Source organism: Micromys minutus (assembly GCF_963924665.1).
Source record: "Micromys minutus genome assembly, chromosome: 29".
Classification (NCBI taxonomy): domain Eukaryota; kingdom Metazoa; phylum Chordata; class Mammalia; order Rodentia; family Muridae; genus Micromys; species Micromys minutus.
This window is the reverse complement of record NC_137964.1, coordinates 30,743,934-30,764,235: the sequence shown is the minus strand read 5'-3', so window position 1 is coordinate 30,764,235 and position 20,302 is coordinate 30,743,934. Positions and strand designations below refer to the sequence as shown.

General features: G+C 47.6%; 1 protein-coding gene across 2 annotated transcripts in view; it reads left to right on the top strand.

Moving 5' to 3' along the window:
- TAOK3 (TAO kinase 3) overlaps positions 1 to 20,302 on the top strand; it is a 71,901-nt gene that overhangs the window by 4,523 nt on the left and 47,076 nt on the right. Inside the window, exons 3-9 of one of the 2 annotated variants that reach the window (XM_080941355.1) lie at positions 751 to 852; positions 3,773 to 3,818; positions 4,661 to 4,757; positions 7,114 to 7,227; positions 10,564 to 10,655; positions 12,510 to 12,603; positions 14,087 to 14,168. In XM_080941355.1, the coding sequence (XP_080797481.1) occupies positions 751 to 852; positions 3,773 to 3,818; positions 4,661 to 4,757; positions 7,114 to 7,227; positions 10,564 to 10,655; positions 12,510 to 12,603; positions 14,087 to 14,168 (627 nt within the window). Of the gene's footprint in view, positions 1 to 750; positions 853 to 3,772; positions 3,819 to 4,660; positions 4,758 to 6,541; positions 6,669 to 7,113; positions 7,228 to 10,563; positions 10,656 to 12,509; positions 12,604 to 14,086; positions 14,169 to 20,302 lie in introns of those variants that run through there. The other variant, XM_080941354.1, reaches the window with a different exon arrangement.

Below are 20,302 nucleotides of genomic sequence, written 5' to 3'. Positions count from 1 at the left end.
TTAAAAGAAACCCATCCTAAGACAGGCATTCTGTGAACCTCAGTGAGAGGGGGATCGTGGAGAGGAGAAGGGAAAACATGTCCTTTAAGCTAGGGTGGAGGTCAGGCAAGTGGCAGACAGAGAGGAAAAGTAGAGGAACAAGGAAAACAAACAGAAAAGTAGCAGGACGGGTGGCAATGATGGCAGAGCATGCTTTTAATCCCAGCAGAGGCAGGTGGGTCTCTGAGTTCAAGGCCAGCCTGGTCTACAGAATAAGTTTAGGATAGACAGGGCTACGCAGAGAAATCCTGTCTCAAACAAAACAAAACAAAACCAGCAACAAGAATAAGAGAGAGAGGGAAGGAGGAAGGGGGACAGGGGGGAGACACAGAAAGAAGAAAAGAGAAATTATGCTTTTCTGAGTTACTCTGTGAAACGGGCCAGGTGAGGAAGCTGCTTAGCTGGAGCCACATTCTGTCACTTGTGGGACCTCAGGTGAAGGTTTCTGATCTCACAAATAGCTTCGCAGTGTAGAACATGGATGTGAGTAGTGGCTTTGTTTTGATACATTTGATTAGAGATTTGGACTTGAAACAGTTGCACAGCTAACGGGCTGGTTCGTTTATTAAACATTTAGCTTTGGTCCATCAGACACAGAAAAGGGTATGTATGTGTCCACCTATCTAATCTATGTATCTGTACATATGTGTACACACTTGATAAATACCGTTTTCAACTTGAAAACTAAGCATGCTTCTCTCGTTCCCGTAGAAATGGCAAGATATTCTTAAGGAAGTTAAATTTCTACAGCAGCTGAAGCATCCGAACACCATCGAGTACAAAGGCTGTTATTTAAAGGAGCACACGGCCTGGGTGAGTCACACGCCATCCTCTCTTCTCTGGTAATTTTTTTAAAACTTACTTATTTGAACCATAAAACTAGGAGCCCGTCTCCGTCCTCTTTGACCTTTGTAAAGATTGCTTAGCACTTGTCTCCGCTTGCCGGTGTGTCATATGGTATGGATTCCATAGGGTCCGTGCCAGCCCAGCCTGTTAGAGGCACCATTCTGAGAACAGAGCAAGGAGCTGGCACAGAGTCAGTGTCGACACGTAACGCCAGCATTTAAACCCTCAGTCTCCTAGAAGTTTTAAACACTGTTATACTTAGTATGTGTATGTTTGCTGTGGCACACATGGAAGTCAGAGGACTTGTGGAAGTTGTCTCCTTCCTTCCACAGAATGTGTCCCCGGGACTGGATTCAAGTTACGAACAGCAAAGGCCTTTGCCCACCAGCCCACCTCCCAGAATGTCTTTCTAAGACTTACTTATTTTTGTTTTATATGTTTGGGTGCTTTGCCTGCATGCATGCATGCCGCACATGCACAGTGCCCACAGAGGTCAGAAGAGGGCTTCGGATCCCCTGGAACTGGAGTTATAGATGGTCGTGAGCTGCCCTGCGGGTGCTGGGAACAGAACCCGGGTCCTCTGCAAGAGCAGACAGTGCCCTTCACTGCTGAGTTGTCTCTCCGGCCCTCACTCTGGACCCTTTTATCTTTCCTGCTTCCACCCCCATTCCATTTGACTGAAACCGGCAGGTTCCCTGACACTGTCACTGTACAACTTTTACAAAAGGACACCACCACCATGCACCTGGAGTGGGGAGCTCTCCCACACTTTTTAGTATTTTATTTAGGTGACATCACTGTTTGACGCGGGCACGTCACACACCATTTAGAATATGAAGGTGTGAAACTTCATAGTTAATCACATGGAACATTTTAGCTTAAAGTCTAATATACCTATCCGTGCTTGGCTGCTTGTGATACCAAGGCCTTTCAGGATCCCATGGCCAACAGAAAATGGACATTCTGTTCCTAGACACTTCTGCTCAAGCAGTTTATTTTGGGGTGTGTATGTGTGTGTGCACGTGCATGTGTGCATTTCCTTATATGAGTATGTGTGTATATGAATTTCTGTGTGGCATGTGCATGTGTCTGTGTACATTTTTTGTGTGTGCACATTTCTGTGTGTACACATGAATTTCTCTGTGTGTGCATTTCTGTGTGTGTGTTTGTATGTGTGCATTTCTATGTGTGTACGTGTGCACATGCATTTCTCAGTGTGTATATGTGTGAATGCCACAAGCTGGAAGTCAGGTGTCTTCCCCAGTTGTTTACCTGATTTGTTGAGCCAGTGTCTCTTACTAAGCCTGGAACTTGCTGATTTGATTGGACTGGCTAGCCAGTGAGCCCCAAGGAACTCCCCTCATGTATGTCCCCTGCACTGGGATCATGGGCGCACACCCGTATGCCCCACCTTTACCTAGAAACTGAGCTCCAATGCTCATGCTTGCAGGGTAAGAGCTTTACCCACCAAACCATCCCTCCAGCCTCCTATAGTTTTTCAGCTGCCTAGAGCCACTGCTTCTTGTCTGAACAGATGTCAATCAAACAAACATCTTACCTGGAAATCAGTTCCTCTGGGCAACCTCAGCATCCTTGGAGGAGTCTGGGAAGACCTAAGTTAGACAGGATAAACACTGCACATTCCAAGTAACCAGAGTCTTGGCCAAGCCTTGGGGGCTCTTCCTCCAGGCCTGTTTGCTCTTCAGTTACGTGGAGGTCTAGCCAGCTTGGTTACCTGGTTTCCATCCACAACTAGTTTGACTACTAGTAGAAAGTTCTCCTGCGCACTGAGCAGCGAGAGGCAGGGAGACAAATAGCGTAAGAGTGACCTGGCCATGTAGAAGAAGGAAAGGGAACTGAGAGCTACTCAGACCGTAGCAGGGCTCCGAGGGGGGAAACTGGGGAAAGCAGCCTCAGCGATGCCGAGGGGTTTTAACACGTGCTTTTGAAAGAATAGGAACACAGCACAACTCACTACTGTCCAGCATTCAAGTTGTGTTAATTGTGTTAGAACATGGTAGCTCACTACACAACCAATGCACACAGTGGGAAGCGCCTTCCGAGCCTGGAGTTTGATCCTTCTCTGGACTGGCATGTGCACTATAATCTTCCCTGGAAATGGCAGGCTGTGCTTATTCAAGCTCTAGACAGTGTGGACACAGAACTGCTGACTGGGGCTTTCACTTTTCGGAGGTGGGGAGAGAATTCGAGACCGGTCTCAGCCCTGGCTGTCCTGAGCCAGGCTGGCCGCAAACTCACAGATACACCCGTATATGCCTCCCAAGTGCCAGGGTTAAAGGCGTGTGCCACTACAGTCTGGCAGCTGGGGGTTTCCTGTTTACATTTGGTGCTACAGATTGAACCCCAGATAAATCAAGTGCAAAATCTTGAGTTCTGGTTTGTGTATTCCTTGGCATGTTCTAGGTCACAAACATTATCTTGTGGCAGACAATGAGTAATAAAATCTATACACTTAAAACCTATTAGGAAGGAAGGCAGCGTGGGAAGAAGGCACCAGGCCAGAACCGGCAGTCTCATTGACAATCTACAGGGACTATGTGTCTCATGGGCTGAGGCCAAGTCCACGGCAAAGGTGGCAAGAACTGAAATGGGGAAGATTATGAAAATCCATTTGTTTGGTGGCCTGACAAGGCATGTTTAGGGCAGGCCAAATATCTTCCTTTCTGATGCTCTTAGTGCCTCGGTTGGTTGGTTAGTCAGTTAGCCAACTGGGTACTTGGGTAGGTATATGGTTGGTTGGTTTTGTGGTTGGTTGATTGGTTAATTAGTTGGGTATTTTGTTGGTTTGGTTGGTCGGTCGGTTGTGTGGTTAACTTGAGGAACTTCTTATTAACTTTTCTTGTTCTGACCTTTCAATCTGTTGCAGTTGGTGATGGAATACTGCTTAGGTTCAGCCTCTGACTTGTTAGAAGGTAAGCATGACATCACTGCTTCTTCCGTTTTTCCCTCCAGCGTGTTCTCTGTGGGCTGGAGAGACGGCTCCGCAGCAAGAACACTCTCCTCTTTCAAGGTCCCGACTGTGGCTCCCAGGCAGATCCCTGCAACTCCAGCTTTGGAGACCAGGCATCCCCTTCTGGCCTCCACAGGGACCTGCACTCATGTGCACATACATACACATGCACACGCATGCCCACACATGCACACACAGGCCCCTGGTTGAAAAGCAGTTTGAGGGTCACTGGGTGCACTGTATAGACAACCTCCTCGGTATAGCTGACATGTCTGGGTGATTTCAGCAGTGCACACGTATGTGAGAGGGGAGGTGCTGTCAACTCATGTTAATATCTGCCCATGGGTCACAACAGACATAAGCACCCTTACCTGGGCTTCTGTGTGTGACCAGCAGAGGTGTTTAAAATCCTATTTAAAACTGTCTGAAGCCACCCATGACCCCTTCATAGCAACTGCTTCATAGCCTCTTAGGTCAAGGGTAATTATGACGACTTGGGGCAGAGGCAAGAAACATGGCGTGGGTGCTGTGGGGAGGGACTGATAAACCTGGGCCAGCCGGGTTAGAACCCACATCGCTTCGACTCGCCATTGACCAGTAAATGAATGCCGCAGGCCTGTGGGCTTTGTTTTGCCAGCTGCATCTCTGTGCCCTTGTTTTCATCATCTACTGATACGCTGTGCGTGGTACAGCGTCCGTGCCCTCGGGTGAATCAGCCCTCCAGTTGTCCTGTGCTAACATGTATGTAACTCTGTGGTGTGGAAGGCTGGTCATCCATCGTGACCCTCTCTCCTTCTCCCTCAGTTCATAAGAAACCACTTCAGGAAGTGGAGATTGCTGCTATCACCCATGGTGCCTTGCAGGGGCTGGCCTACCTCCACTATCACTCCCTGATCCACAGGCAAGTCCAGACCCCAGATCCCTAGCCCAGGGACGAGGAGAATCAGCATGGGTTCCAGTGTTGGAGCAGGGGCTGGGGGGTTGGGGGTGTAAGGGATCACAGGAGGCAGAGGGAAACCTCCCAGCCTTTCCCATAGCTCTGTGAAGACAGCATCCTATTATGTTTCAGGGGGCTGTTGATTTGTCATTTGTGGGTGGTGTTTAGTTTTAGATTTTTTTTCTCTCCTTCTTTTGAGACAGGGTCTTACAATGTAGCTCAGGCTAGCCCTGAACTCACACTGTAGCCCAGGTGGATCTTGAACTCCATTTGTCCTGCCTCAGCCTTCAGAGGGCTGGCGTTTTTGGCATGTACCACCATGCTTTGTTTCATGTGTAGGTAGCTGGCCTCCTGACAGCGCAAGGAAATCAGAAGAACAGAGCCAGTTGACTTCCATGCACAGAACCGCAGTGTGCTGAGCTACTGCCTTTTCTGTCTCAGGGAACAGGCGCCTCACATCCCAGAGCCTTCTCACTTCCCATCCAAGTCTCTGCCAGTCCCCACTTAGAAAGGTTCTCAGCATCTATGTGGTGGCTTACAGCTGCATGTAACACCAGTTCCAGGAGGTCTGACGCCCTATTCTGACCTCTTTGGAGACTGTATGCACTCAGTACATATATGTGCTCATACACAAATAAATATTTGGTTTTTTTTTTAAATACTAGACTGGAGTGTATGTGGCTCAGTAGCAGATCATTTGCATGGTACACACAGACTACCACATATCCTCAGCTCTATAAAAAATGTCAAATAGACAAGGCACCAATCACAACTGGTAAATATTGGTTAAACCCATTTGCCATTTTACCAATGGACTTAGGGAACTGTTTAGTTACGTCTCCTTGGAAGCAAGGCATCGTTGCTGCATTCGGACCTGCGGGGTCTTTGCTGGGTCTCATCCAGAGCCATAGTTTAGTTCTGTGTCTGTATTCCTTCCTATAATCCAGCACATGGTTTATGAAAGAAATTGGAAAGACAAAAAGGGTTTTTTTCTCCCTTTTTACATTTTGTTAAATTCAAAACTGAAAGCCAGGTATGGTGGCTCATGTCTTTAATCCCGGCACTCTGGAGACAGAGGCAGGAGAAACTCTGGGTTTAAGGCCAGAATTCTACAGAATGCTCTCTAAGACAGCTGGGACAACGCAGAGAGAACCTGTCTCCAAAAGCATTCTCTCTCTTTAAAGAGCATCATAGGCAGGCACAGCAGCATGTGCATCCGTGTGCTCGCGGCACTTGGGAGGTAAAGGCAGAGGAATAGAAACTCAAGGCCAACCTGTGCTGCACAGAGTTCAAGACCAGCCTGGACTATATAGGCCCAGTCTTCAAACAAAACCTGAACGCTGTCCATCCCATCTTCTCACTGCCTTGAGGGACGTTTCATCTCTGAGAGAATATACAGTATGTTGGCTTTCAGTCCTTCTGCCTGGTGTCACCTCAAGGTGGAAGCTGTCATCTCGGGGGAAGGCTCAGAAACGCTTAAGCCCACCGCTTTCTCTCCATTTTTTCAGCCATGTCTTCCCACGGCCCATCATCAACTTACAGCTCATGGTTCCATACCTCAGTAGACTTCATCCCCATCTTAAGCACAAGTATCTGCACCATCTTTCATTCTGAGTTTTCAAACAGCTTTTCTCCTAACACCTCACTGCGTCAAACATCCAACATTTCTAGTGGCAAACCAGCCGCGACCCGCCCCAGCAGCGCTGACTGTAAACTCCTAACCCTTAACCCTGTCTGTTTTGATCTTTCAGGGTCTTCTCTCCTCTGTACAGTGTTATTCCTTAAGTAACACCTTTTCTGTAACCCGTACCCTCCCATGCCTTAGAGTGGCAGTTACAGTTAAAGGCAGAACGGGGCACGGGCGAGACAGGACAGGTATGTGCCCAGCTGAGGCTGAGAGACCCTGGTCAGGGCAGCAGCATCAGGCATGTCAGATTTGGAGGTGGGGAAGAAAGGACAGTTACAAATGGCGCCAGATCTCCCAGCACGAGGACTGGCGGCAGCGGCCGGATAAAGCATTGAAGAACACGCTTTGCAAGGGTTGCGGTCTCCTAGCACTCCTTGGCTGGCATGGCTGCCTCTTTCCCTCCCTCGCTCTACCCCTCCCTCTGAAGACAGCTCCTCCTGGAAGTTCTTCCAGTGACCATCCAGGAATGCAGTGCAGGCTTCCTTACAACATGCAGTCACCGCTGAGAAAAGTATGCTTGTGTGTTCCTTTTGTTTGATAAACCTTTTTATCTTGCTAATTGCATGTTCTGGCTTCTTTACATAGTAAGGATTAAGATGTTAACTCTCAAATCCTCTTCTTTTTCTCCTGTAGGGACATTAAAGCAGGAAATATCCTCCTAACAGAGCCAGGCCAGGTGAAGCTGGCCGACTTTGGATCGGCTTCCATGGCTTCCCCTGCCAACTCCTTCGTGGGGACTCCTTATTGGTATGTACACGTAGAAGATTCAATATAGGCTTCAAATACACAAAGGTGAGCAGGAGGGACACTTGGTGTCCCTGTTCTTGTTTTTGCAGTGGTAGAGATTGAACCTCGGGCCTGGAGGATGCTGGGAAGTGCTCAAGCCCTGAGCTATCTCCCCACCTTCTTCATTTGGAAACAGTCTCACAAATTTGTCCAAGTTGGCCTCAGATAGAGTCATTCTCTACCCCAGGCTGACCTTGAATGTGCAATCCTCCTGCCTCAGGTCACCATGGAACTGAGCCCCCCAAGCCTGTATGGCACCTGGCCCCCCGGCCTGGTTTCATCTCAACGGTATGTTTCCAGTCAGGCATCGTGGTGCACCTTAAACCTCAGCAGAGGCAGATGGGCCTCTGAGCTTGACGCCAGTGTTGCATAGAACAACTCTGTTTCAAAGACAACAACAACAGCAGCAGCAAAACAAAAAACTGTTTGCAAAATGCGCACCAATCAGATTTCATTTGAGAAGGTTAGAAATCTCACTAGCCAAGAAGCATGACCTTAAATGGTTCAAACAAGGCAGCTAGCTGGCTTTGGATCTACTTTGCATGTTATCAGCTTGCTGGGCTAGCTCCATCTAAGGTTTCACTTGAGGTCTCTTTCAAACTGCTCCCAGGAGGCAGTGTGTTCAGATGAGGACAAGGGATCTTCTTTACAGCTCTCTGGCTGGCCACCAAGACAAATGAAAAAAATCCAATCTCCTGACTCAGTCGAGTTCTTTGATATTTCATCTGCTCTGACGACATTCTAACCCCAAGGTGGCCCCTACATTTTGTTCCAGATTTCCTTTCTGAACGTTCACAGATAGACCATCATGTTACCGCAGCTTTGAAAGAGACATTCTAGAAAACCCTACTAAAAACAGCCAAATTTTGACTTTTCTCCTCGTCTTAAGATTGTATTTACCAGGCTGGAGAGGTGGCTCAGTGGTTAAGAGCACTGACTACTCTTCCAGAGGTCCTGAGTTCAATTCCCAGCAACTACATGGTGGCTCACAACCATCTGTAATGAGATCCAATGCCTTCTTCTGGTGTGTCTGAAGACAGCTGCAGTGTACTCATATACATGAAATAAATAAATCTTAAAAAAAAAAAAAAAAAGGATTGTATTTACCAAGCCATTTCCAAACACGGCAGGGCATAGCACTGTCCAACCAAAGAGAAGGCAGAAGGCCCCACCCTTCTCAGGGTCGAGTACGCTACCCACCTTTACCAGAACCCAAATTGTTCTGTAAGTTGCAGTGTCTTTGGGACAGCAGACCATGTTCCTTTATGCTGTCCCTCCAGATATTTTTTGTGTCTTTTAGAGTGAGTTGTTTGTCTGCCCTCGTGACATTCTAACACTTAACAGATCTCCATGAGGTCCCTGTGACAAGTTTTTAGATGAGGAGACAGATAGACCGTAGTCGAGTGATGATCCGAGAGCAAATCGAGAGTGAAGAACGGAGCCGGGATGTATTTAAATCATCTGTGTTCCCTAGAAATCACCAAGGATGGTTGTGTGCTCAACAGCGTTCTTCAGGGTAGTTTGTGTAAGGAAATACCTGTCAGGGAAAATGTTTGAACATTTTGAATTAGTTTCTAACTGGTATACAAAACAGTACAAAACAGGTGTCATGATGTTTTCTCCCATCAAAGCCGTGTGTGCCCTTTGCTCAAATTCATCCCCATGTCCTCCTCCATCTTGCTACCCTGCTGGCTTCCTACCTCCAAACTCCCTCTGCTTGCATCTCTTTCTCCTCCCTCCCTCCCTCTCTCTGTGCCTCCCTCACTTCCTCCCTCCTTCCCTCTACCCCTCTGTCATCCCTCCCTCCTCCCCTCTGTTCTCCCTCCCTCTCCCCCTCTGTCCTCCTTCCCTCTCCCCTTCTGTCCTCCTTCCTCCTCTCTCTCTCCTTTCCTCTCCCCCTCCCTCCTTCCCTCTCTCTCCCCCTCTATCCTCCCTCCCTCCTTCCCTCTGTCCTCCCTCCCTCTCCCCCTCCGTCCTCCCTCCTCCTTCCCTCCTTCCCTCTCCCCCTCTGTCCTCCCTGCCTCTCCCCCTCTATCCTCCCTCCCTCTCCCCCTCCATCCTCCCTCCCTCCTTCCCTCTCTCTCCCCCTCTGTCCTCCCTCCTTCTTCCCCTCTGTCCTCCCTCCCTCCTTCCTCCCTCCTTCCCTCTCCCCCTCCATCCTCCCTCTCTCTCCCCCTCCGTCCTCCCTCCCTCTCCCCCTCTGTCCTCCCTCCCTCTCCCCCTCTGTCCTCCTTCCCTCTCTCTCTTTGTCCTCCCTCCCTCCTGCCTCCCTCCCTCTCCCCCTCCATCCTCCCTCCCTCTCCCCCTCTGTCCTCCCTACCTCCTATATTTATCTTTCTGAGTCCGGCTTGTTTCACAAACTATGATGACCTCCGATTCTCTCCATTCCTCACGTCTCAGTTCCTTTTCAATCGTTGTGATAAAATACCATGGCCATGTCAGTTTGTCTTCAAAAAGCTAGGGTTGGGGCTGGAGAATGATTTCTATGGTTCAGAGCACTGTCTGCACTTCTAGAGGATCCAGGTTCAATTCCCAACACCCATGTGGCAGCTTGTAACCATTTATCACTCGAGTTCCAACTAATCTGACACTGTCACACAGACATACATGCAGGTAAACCATCAGTGCACATAAAATACAAATAAATTATTTTTAAGTGTTTAATTTGGGGCTTAAATTTTCAGAGGATTGGTCTATGACTCTCAAGGCAGGGAACATGGCAGGGGGCAGGCAGGTTTGGTCACAGGAACAGTTGAGCACCCATATCTTAAGGCTTATGTGACAGAGAAAGAAACACTAGGAATGGTGGGAGTCTTTTGAAACCTCAATGCATGCCCCTAGTGGCATATTGCCTAGAATAAAGTCATGCCTTCTAGTCCTTCCCAAACTCCTCTTCCAATAGCTGGAGAGCACATATTCAAATCCATTTGCCTACAGGGACCATTCGCCTTGAAACCACCATGTCGCTGATGCCTCCATTGTGTACAGGAACTACATTTGCCTTATCCCCACATCTGTTGATCTTGTAGGCTGCCTTCATTATTCGGCTTCTATGAATAACACCACAACAAACATTGAGGACCTTAAATGGGGCCGAGAAAGGGCTCAGCAGTTAAAGTTCCTTGCTAGTCTTGCAGAGGGCTGAGGTTTAGTTCCCAGAAAATGAAGAGGGGAAAGAACTTTTAAAGACCTTTAAAAATACTTTGAATACCTTTAAGTCTGCTGTACTGAGGAATTTCATAAAATGGCATTTCTGTTTGTACTCACAACCTGAGCTCTGCACGTTGCATTTGGCAGGATGGCCCCAGAGGTGATCTTAGCCATGGATGAAGGGCAGTACGACGGGAAAGTTGACATCTGGTCACTCGGCATCACCTGCATAGAGCTGGGTGAGTAAGGAGCGGCTTTCGCTGGATCTCTGCAGACTGGTCCTCATCATGTGCATCAGCTACCTCGGCCCACCCTACTCAGTGATTGACAGCTAGCTGTAGGTTGACCGGGCAACATGAATCTGTTGGAGACACTTCCCACACTCTGGTATGCCACAGAAAAGTGTTCCTCCTCCGCTGCGTTTCCATGCTGTTCACTTAGCTAAGGGAGTTTGAGCAGATGTGCAGTTAGGAGACGCTGAGAGACAAGCCGGTAAGTGCTAATATTTAAGAGACATTCTTGACTCTGAGGCATTGCATGCCCTGTCTCTACAGTAACCCCATTGCTTCACTTGATATCCATCCGTGCTGGGGAAATATGAGGAGACTTCCCAAGTATATAACATGAACATTTTATTTTTTACCTAATGGTAGAGCCTTGAAGAGAACTTTATAGTAAAAGATACACCGGCCTGACAGCTGTCCCCATGGACTGTCTCTCCTCTGTGCTTGAAACCTTTGTCCACGTGGCTCCTGCTAGGAACAGCTCACACACCGCCTCCCAGTTTCTAGCAGTTTCTTCTTGGTGTACGGAAACTGTTGGTGGCAGCATGGTGACTGACACTCAGGGGTGATCCCAGATACTAGGGAAACCATCCGGCCAGGACTGTGTCAGAGACTCTGGAAAGAGGGTGTGGGGCAGGGGAGGGAGAGAAGAAATCTTTTCAGGACCCTAAAGGACCATCCCAGAGGCAGCTACAGACATGGTTCAGCAAACACTCCCAGAGGACTAGAATCAAAGTGCGTTATGAGACCATGATGGAGTAAACCCATTTCAAATGCCTAAGAAATCACTCCAAATCATCACTTAAAAAAAAAAAAAAAAAAAAAAAAAAAAAGAAGTTTTCTCTATTTTTTTTTTGGAGACAATATCGTGCTATGGGTCCCTGGCTATGCTGGAACTCATTGTTTATAACAGATACACCTGCCTCCTGGCTAAGTAAGACCTTGTCTCAAACAAAGGGATGAATGAATGAATGAATGAATGAATGAATGAATGAATGAACAGAACATCCATTCTACTACTCCACTACTCCACAATAATGTCTTCTTTCATTTTTCTTTCTTTCCTTTAACTTTTCTTTCTTCCTTCCTTTCTTTCGTTCCTCCTTCCTTCCTTAGTCTTCAGGACAGGGCTTCTCTGTGTAGCCTGGCTGTCCTAGAATTCACTCTGTAGACCAGGCAACCTGGCCTTGAGCTCACAGAGATCCACCTTCCTGTGCCTCCTCGGCGTTGGGATTCACTTCATGCGCCACCACACCCAACCTTTATTTTCTTTTAAAGAGATTTGTTTATTTTATGTACATAAATGGTTTCCCAAGAATTGTTTTTACTACACCGTGCAGATGCCATGCGCAAAAAAAGGGCATCAGGTCCCCCGAAGCTGGAGTTAATGGGTGGCTGGGAGCCATCATGTAGGGGCTGAAAACTGAACCTGGGTCCTCTGCAAGAGCAGCCATTCCTCTCCAGCCCCTCCATTCCATAAAATATATTTTTGTTCTGTTTTCTTTGCTTTCTGATTTTCTTTAATGAATATGTATTTTTAATTAAAACACACACACAGATATTCACACCTTGTCACTGGAAAGCAGCCCAACACCAATCTTTGCAGCACCTATGAAAAATAAGGACATTTTCTCCCATTACTTTGAGGCGGGTTCCATTGGGAGCCTTCTGGTGGACGAGTGACCACCAGCCAGACAGTGGTCCTTGGAGCTGACCTAAGCGTACAGTGAGCTGATGGTGACTTGTGATTGGTCCTGATCTTACTACCTGAGCTCTGTCAAGCCTTACCGTGTTTCCCTCCTCCTCCAGCGGAGCGGAAGCCCCCCCTCTTCAACATGAACGCCATGAGCGCCCTCTACCACATCGCCCAGAATGACTCCCCCACGCTACAGTCCAGAGAATGGTAAGACATGGCCAACAGACTCAGGGTGGGTGTCCGACATCTCAAAGGTCTGCCCTAAAACTCCATCACTTTCTTCCGTCATGGCAGTACTAATAATAAGTGCCCCACAAGCAGTGTGCCTTTTGTGTACACACGCGCACATGTGCATACACATATACACAGTTTAACTAAAGCCTCACTGGGAGCATGCACCCTGTTATGTCCCTCCCACACCTCACCCTCCGTTCCTGGTCATATTATCTCTAGGGTTTTGGTGGTGGTGGTGGTGGTCTGCTATTATTTGGGGGGGTGAGTTTATTTGTTTGTTTGTTTGTTTGTTTGTTTAAACAGGGTCTCACTAGGTAGCTCTGGCCGTCCTGGAACTCACTATGCAGACCAGGCTGTTCTTGAACTCACAGAGACCCACCTGCCTCTGCCTCCTGAGCCATGGGAGGCATCACACATGCCTGGCTTTATTTCTGGTTCCCAGCAGCTGTGAGGTGCCCTGGCTGATGTCATTGTTTGTCACTGTGTCCTTCAGAATGGGCTGGGACAGAACATTTACTCTCTATTCAAAAGACGTGTTGTGCTTGGTCGAAAACCATGGCATGTTTGTAGCGATTTGGGCCATGAGAGTTACAGACAGTGGGCTGTCTAATGAGAGCGGACAGAAGCGAATTTCCCAAGAGAGGAAGTAGTTTCAGTCAGAACGTGTATTTCCAGGTTCTCTGCCTTGTGTGCTTTTATTTCACGCCCTGTTCCATACAGGCCGTGGGTATTGGTAGAGACAACCAAGTGTTAATGAAGACTGCAGACAGGCCATTAGGGAAGTTATCATCTCTGAGGGAAGAAGGAACCCCTGCCTGGGGAGATGGTCCAGTGGGTGGCATGCTTGCTGAGCATGCACAGGGCTGGGAGTTCAGTCCCCAGAACCAACGCAAACCCGGTAATCCCAGTGTGGGGAGACAAGGGATCTCTAGAGCCCACTGGCCAGCCAGTCCAGCCAAATTGAGAGACCCTGCCTCATGCCTGTAATCCCAGCCCTCAGGAGGCAGATCTCACTAGGGATGTGGATCTCTATGGGTTCGAGGCCAGCCTGGTCCACAAATTGAGTCCAGGACTGCCAGGGATGTTATACAGAGAAACCCTGTCTCAAAACAAAACAAAAAGGTGGAGGGTGATTGTGAGAGACACTTGATGTTGATCTCTAGCCTCTATCCCACAGGCACACTCATGTGAGCACATGCACATACACACAGCATACACGGCCACATGGCATACACACCCACATGCACACATGCACATACACATGCACACACACATCCACATGTACACATGCACATACACATGTGCGCACACATGTGCATGCACACATACATATATACAAACATGTACATACACAAAACCTCTCACATTGCAAGCTTTCTCTCCCATGCACCTTGCTTTTGTACCCTACAGGTCACACAGCCCCTCACTGCTCTCCTTGCTGTGTTTGCTCTCACAGGACAGACCCCTTCAGGAGATTCGTTGATTACTGCTTGCACAAAATACCTCAGGAAAGACCAGCCGCGGTGGAGCTGTTGCAGGTAATTTTTTTTTCCAGTTTCCCTCTGAGGAGGGGTCTTGAGGTCTGACCATGGGGACAGACAGTTACTTCATAGCTGAGCCCGGTGACACACTGGCTCATGCCAAGATGGAAGGTTGTCAGGACCCACGTCCAACCTCTTCTCCCCTGTCCCACCCATGGGTAGGTTTTTCCTCCCCACCATCCTGTTCCAATCTCTCCTCCCTGCCCCACTTGCCATCCCAGGGATTTTCTGCCTGAACTTGAGTGAGCCCCCAGGATAACTGGCCAATGGCACTGATGCCGACTCTGCAAATCTGTTAGGCTGGTGTCAGATCCAAGCAGAGAAGAATAGGGTGACACTCTAAAACATACACATGAGCTAACAAAGTGTCACATCTCTATACGTAAGGGTATGGCGGCTTGCCGGTGGTCTCACTGTGTGCCCAGGCTGATCTTGAACAGATGATCATCCTGCCTCCACTCTCCCAGTGCTGGTGTTAGAGGAGTGTACCAGCCTCACACCTAGCTCTGCATCAGTGGTTCAAGGTCAGCCTTGGCTACATGAGAACCCACCTGAAGCAACAGCAGAAGGTTTCAATTCTGTATTGTCTTTTAATGGATACACATTGGTCTGACTTGAGCCCCACAGTGCTGAGCCTCTCTCTTCCCTCTTGGCTGTGTGTTGATGTTGAGCGATGACCCTGTGGTGTATCAACAATTCTAGTGGTGGATGGGAATCCTCCATGGTGGAGACACTGCCGGCTCTCTGTCCTCTACTGTGTGTGAATATGTATTCAGTCTGGGTGTTCATTTCATTCTCAGAATGGATCCTTTCACGAGCAGTTTTGTTGGTTGGTTTGTTTATAAGAAAGACTCAGAAGGACCGTATTCCTCACAAGGCCTAACACAGTGGCAGCTGTGGGTCTGAGAGACGGCTCAGCAGCTCAGAGCACCAGCTTTTCTTGCACAGGACCTGATTCCATTCTCAACACCCACTGGACATCTCACAACTGTCTAACTCCAGTTCCAGGGGATCCGGTGCCCTCTTCTGGCCTCTGCAGGCGTTGCACACACATGTGGTACACAGACTTACATACATGCAGGCAAACACCTACACACAAGAAACAAGTTGTAACTGTTTATACATATAAAACAAAGACACAGCTCAGCAGGCTGCAGAGAGTCCTCCGTAGGTTCCTCCGCTGCTCTGAAAGTGACCCTCAGCAGCCCTTACCGTTTATCTGTACTCGGGAGGGAAAGTCTAGTGAATCTGGCCAGTTTCAGGATTTCCTGAAACCTTTGAGTTGTTTGCTTCCTTGTAGGACTGGGCGTTTCACCTGTGCTTAGAGCATGCTGTTGTTCTACCTTTCAAACACCCCACATCTTAACAAGCTCGGAAGGCATTAATCTAGGAGGAAACCGCTACACACTGAGGCCTGAACCCAGGAACTGCTAGGGAAGTGGCCAGCCATGCACTTACTCCTTACAGCCTGCCCCGCAGCGATTGTCAGTGTCTAAGGGACAGCAGTCATGAAAGGGAACATGGGTCTCAGCTTGGAGCACATACCACCAGGTTGCTCTTCAGTTTGCAGCCCCACTGGCCAAGTGAGAGCAGTCGGAATCACGAGGCTCCAGCTGGTGAACAATGTTTCTAGTTGTGGTTTTGGTGGGTTTTGTCTTATATACATTTTTTTTTTCAGTTTTGGGTTGTCTTCATTTAGTTTGGAGACCTTGGGTAGTCCTGGAGGTCAAAGCTAGGGTCTCATCCATGTAAAGCCAGCACTGTACCCATGGATCTGTACACACACATACACACACACACACACAAAGAGAGAGAGTACCCAATCCCTCTAGCTGTAGTGTTTGAGTTTCATTCTCCATCACTTAGATGAGTCTCTTCCCTAAGCTGCCGGCCCATTTCTGTTTCCCGGCCTCTCTGTGGTCTTTGCCATTTGTCTGCTACTTGTTGCCTTTTCTCACAATCTCTAATGAAACTTGCAAACATCTTTCCTGCTTTCACTTTATCATTCTATCCTAAGTTAAAGTTTTTAATTAAAATAAAAATAATTCAGTCTCTTTCACCAGTCCCTTCCCACCCCCAAGCATCTCCCAGTTTCCTTCCCCCAAACCCCCTTCATGTCCCCAGCTGAAAGTTCAGAGCCTCTTTTTGATTATCATTACACATGTATGTAGCTGGCCTTTGCTACTTCGTGGGTTCGTTTTCCCACTGTTTATGTCCCTCCATTTCACACCCTATCCCTAGATAGGAGAGAATAGATAGAAGGATAGAGGGGGAGAAAGAGATCCCTAAATCTAATTTCTTTCTTCTAGTTTCTTCTTTGAGCACAACTATTAATAAACCACAACCAACCCCTCTGAATGGCCAACCCTACCTCCCAAGGCATTTATGCACCCTCTGAAAAGTTCCCAGAATTCCAAACTTCACACAATCGCAGAACCTATTTGCAGCTGACAAAAACCACACCCCAGATAGATCACGAGTCAAATTATAGTCAGCTCTTATAAAACAGCCCCCTAGCCCCATGCCTGGGATTGAAACAATAACACATTCTTCTAATATTTCTGTGCTTTGTAAAGAACCTAGAGTCCTCACCACATACATGTGTGAATTTCTGAGCCCATTTTTGTTAGTAGTATGTAGTTTCAAGGCTGATCCTTCTGCGTTGGACAGCTACTACTGGTTACCCCTGGGACAGGCTAACTCTCCTTCCCCTAACAGTCATCTATGGCCTGTAGTCCATTATCCAGGGGTGGAACCCCCACAAAATTTTCCCTCTTCCACGTCAGCATGTCCATTGATAGTGCTGTCATTCTGGTCTTGCTCATGTAGCCTTTCCCAGGAGAGGATGGTCCACAGCAGACAGTCTTTCTGCTTCCTCAACCATGGAGCTGCCTGAGCAGCCGATGCAGGAGCAATGGTGTTGGTGTGTGTGTGTGTGTGTTTGTGTGTGTGTGTGTGTGTGTGTGTGTGTGTGTGTGTGTGTGTTGGGTCTTGGCTGCCCATATCTATTGATCCTTGCACTGTGTCCAGTTGTAGTTTTCTATGGTGATCTCCATTTTCTGTGAAAAGAAGCTTCTTTGATGAGGGTGTTAACTGCACTTACCTGTGGAGCTCAGGATAAGATCACAGTGTAGTGAGGAACAATGCTGGATTAGCATGGTGTCAACAGGGATTGTTTGCCAGGGTTCGTGGCATCATTAGCCCCAGGAACATGGCCAGGTGTCCAGTACCAGGCATGATCTCCTTCCTGTTGACTGGGCCTTAAGTCCAGTTAAACAGCTGTTGGTTGCCAGCACGTGAGTGCCACTTACCACGCCGTAAAGGTGTGATGCCTTTGCCAAGCTGGTAATTGTCGTGATCCATAGGTGTTGTAGTTGGGGAGGACTGTTTAATTGCCTCCCTCCCTTGGCAGCTTATATGGTGATTTCTGGAACTGAGGATGCTAGACCACAGGAAGGAGTCCTTTATGTCAGCTCCAGCTTAAGTCATAAGATCCCTGTGTCCTAAGTATGAGGTTCTCCACCCTGAACCCTGGGGAGTCCACCCAGGGCTCCATATATAATCTGCATTGTTTTGGTCGTCATTTAGAATACCCTGACCAATAGTTTGAAAAAAGGTGTCTTGTGCCTGGTACTGGAACTTTCGTTAGTCCCTAAATTAACTTTAGAAATTGCTCGGCCATTCTGTCTACCAACAACAAAGAGATCATGGGCATACTTTAATTTATAATAACCTCAGACAGTGTCTCTGAATAAACCTAACCAAGGCTGCAAAGGGCTTCTCCAATGAAAACCTCAGATCAGGGCTGGAGACGGCTCTGCAGCTAAGGGTATTGGCTGCTCTTCCACAGGACCCAGGGGTTTGATTCCCTATCACCCACAACTGTCAATGGCTCATTCTCATACATATAAAATAAAGAGAAAAAAACTCCAAGTCTCTGAGTGACAGCAGAGAATGAGAAGACATTCCATGTTCATGGACGGGCAGAGTTACTGTTGAGGAAACGGCATCCTACCAAAACGATGAAATCCCCATCAAAGCACATAGCTCACAAACATTCTCCTTAAAGACAGAAAACCAGAGAACATGACTGGAGTCCTTCAGCATTCTCTGTGCAGAAGAGAGTCTTGTGTGAATTTTGAAAAAGTACAAGGTAGGATTCCCAATTCTTCTCTAGTTGTCTGTCCACTTATTCTTCAGTGACTCTTCTTTCCCTCATATTTCCTTCCTGAGATTAAAATTTCATCTCTACAGTGAATAATTTAAGTACAGAACTAAAGTGAAAATTATTAAGATGCTTTTTAAAAACTACAACATGGCATCTGAAACATCAACAAAACAGAAAGAGCAAAGGCAACTGGGAAACCGGAGCCGGAAAGCCAATTAATTACCCCATTTCTCAGAAAAAAAAAAAAAGACATGGTTTTTCTGATAAAGGTAACTCTGCTCTCTTGAGGCTTTTATGATATTTTACCTTACTCTTGGAGTGTTTTATTACATTTATATATGTCTGTGAGAGAGCGCTTGTGCATGTGTATGTACACATGAGCGGCACACGTGGTTTCCCAGCACACGTGTTACTTGCTGTCGGTTCTCCTTCCGCTATGTGAGTCCCAGGGGCCGGGCTCAGCTTGCTGTCACTCTTGCGGCAAGCCCCTTCTCCCGTCGAGCCGTCTTGCCAGCCCCCTCGAGGATTCCGTTTGTTTACTTATTTACTACATCACCTTTGTGTGCAGGTTTTATGTATTTTTTTTAATTTTTGAAATTAAAATATAATTAGATCATTTCCCCCTTTCCCTGCCCTTATTCCAACCTTCCCTTGTATCCAGCCCCCATCCCCATCCCAACCCCAACACTCGATTTTCTTCAAATCTGTGACTCTCCTTAGTTTTAAAGGGAGGCTTAGAAACAGATAACTGTCAGCGACAAGCAGAAACAACTAAAACTAAGCAGCTGTTTTACTTCACTTCTCATTCTGTTAAATTCAAGTACATCTTCACTTTTACAGGTTACACTTAAATTACTTGGAAATCACATTTTCCCCTTTAATTGGTTTTTATATTATTTAAATCTTTAAACATTCCAAAGAACAGTGAAGTTGTTTTATTGTTTGAGACAGGGTCTTGCTACATGGCCTGGCCTGGCCTGGGACTCATTCTGTAGAGCAGGCTAGCCTTAAGTTCAGAGATCTTCCTGCCTCTGCCTCCCAAGTACTGGGATTACAAGCACGAACCACCCTGGTCTACAAATTATTCTCTTACGGGGTCCGGCCCTTTTGATTGCAGAAGTGCGGAGAGCAACCAAGGGTGTGGAAGTGCAGACAGAGAATAGGAGCAAACTCTGGGCGTGGCAGCTGCAGGACCAGGGCCACCATCTTCCCGAGTGTACTGTGCACCCGATCAGAGAAGCAGGAAGGACCAGGCCTGAGAAAAAAGAAGGAACTCTGCAGTAGGTTTACCCATAGACAGAGGGGCATTTAAGAGTACTTCCAGGTTTCAGAAGATGGATGCAGGTGAGGGCCACATTATCTCAGTGTGAAGTCTGGAACGTTGAGAACAGAGGCATCATGCACAATCCAAAGTCCCAATGGCAGCAGAGGATCGAGGTGGTGTTTGGCACTCCTCATAAACCCTGCTGCTTTACCCTTTAATGGGAGGCAGCCTCGCAGTAACCATGAGCTCCGGTAGACTGAGCAGCTGCTGTATTTTCAGTCTATACTGAACGGCCAGTGAGTGAGCCCAGGATGTATTCTTCATTGTGCGTCTGAGAGAAAGAGTACACAGGTCTGTTTTCTAAAAGCTACTGAGAGAGGGGGGAGGGCAAGGCAAATGGGACAGGCATGGAATTCATCCCAGCTCAGCTTTGGAAGGAACAAATTTGTCTGCCATTACTGAAGGTCTGCTAGAGTTTCTTAAAGGGTTTTATTTTATTATACAAGTGTGGATGGGTGTCTGCATGTGTGTGTGTGTATGTGTGTGTGTGTGTGTGTGTGTGTGTGTGTGTGTGTGTGTGTGTTTTACTATATGCATGTAGTACCCACAGAGGCCAGAAGAGGGCATCAGATCCCCTGGAACTGGAGTTACAGGTGGTTGTGAGCTATCATGTGGTTGCTGGGAACTGAACCCAGGTCC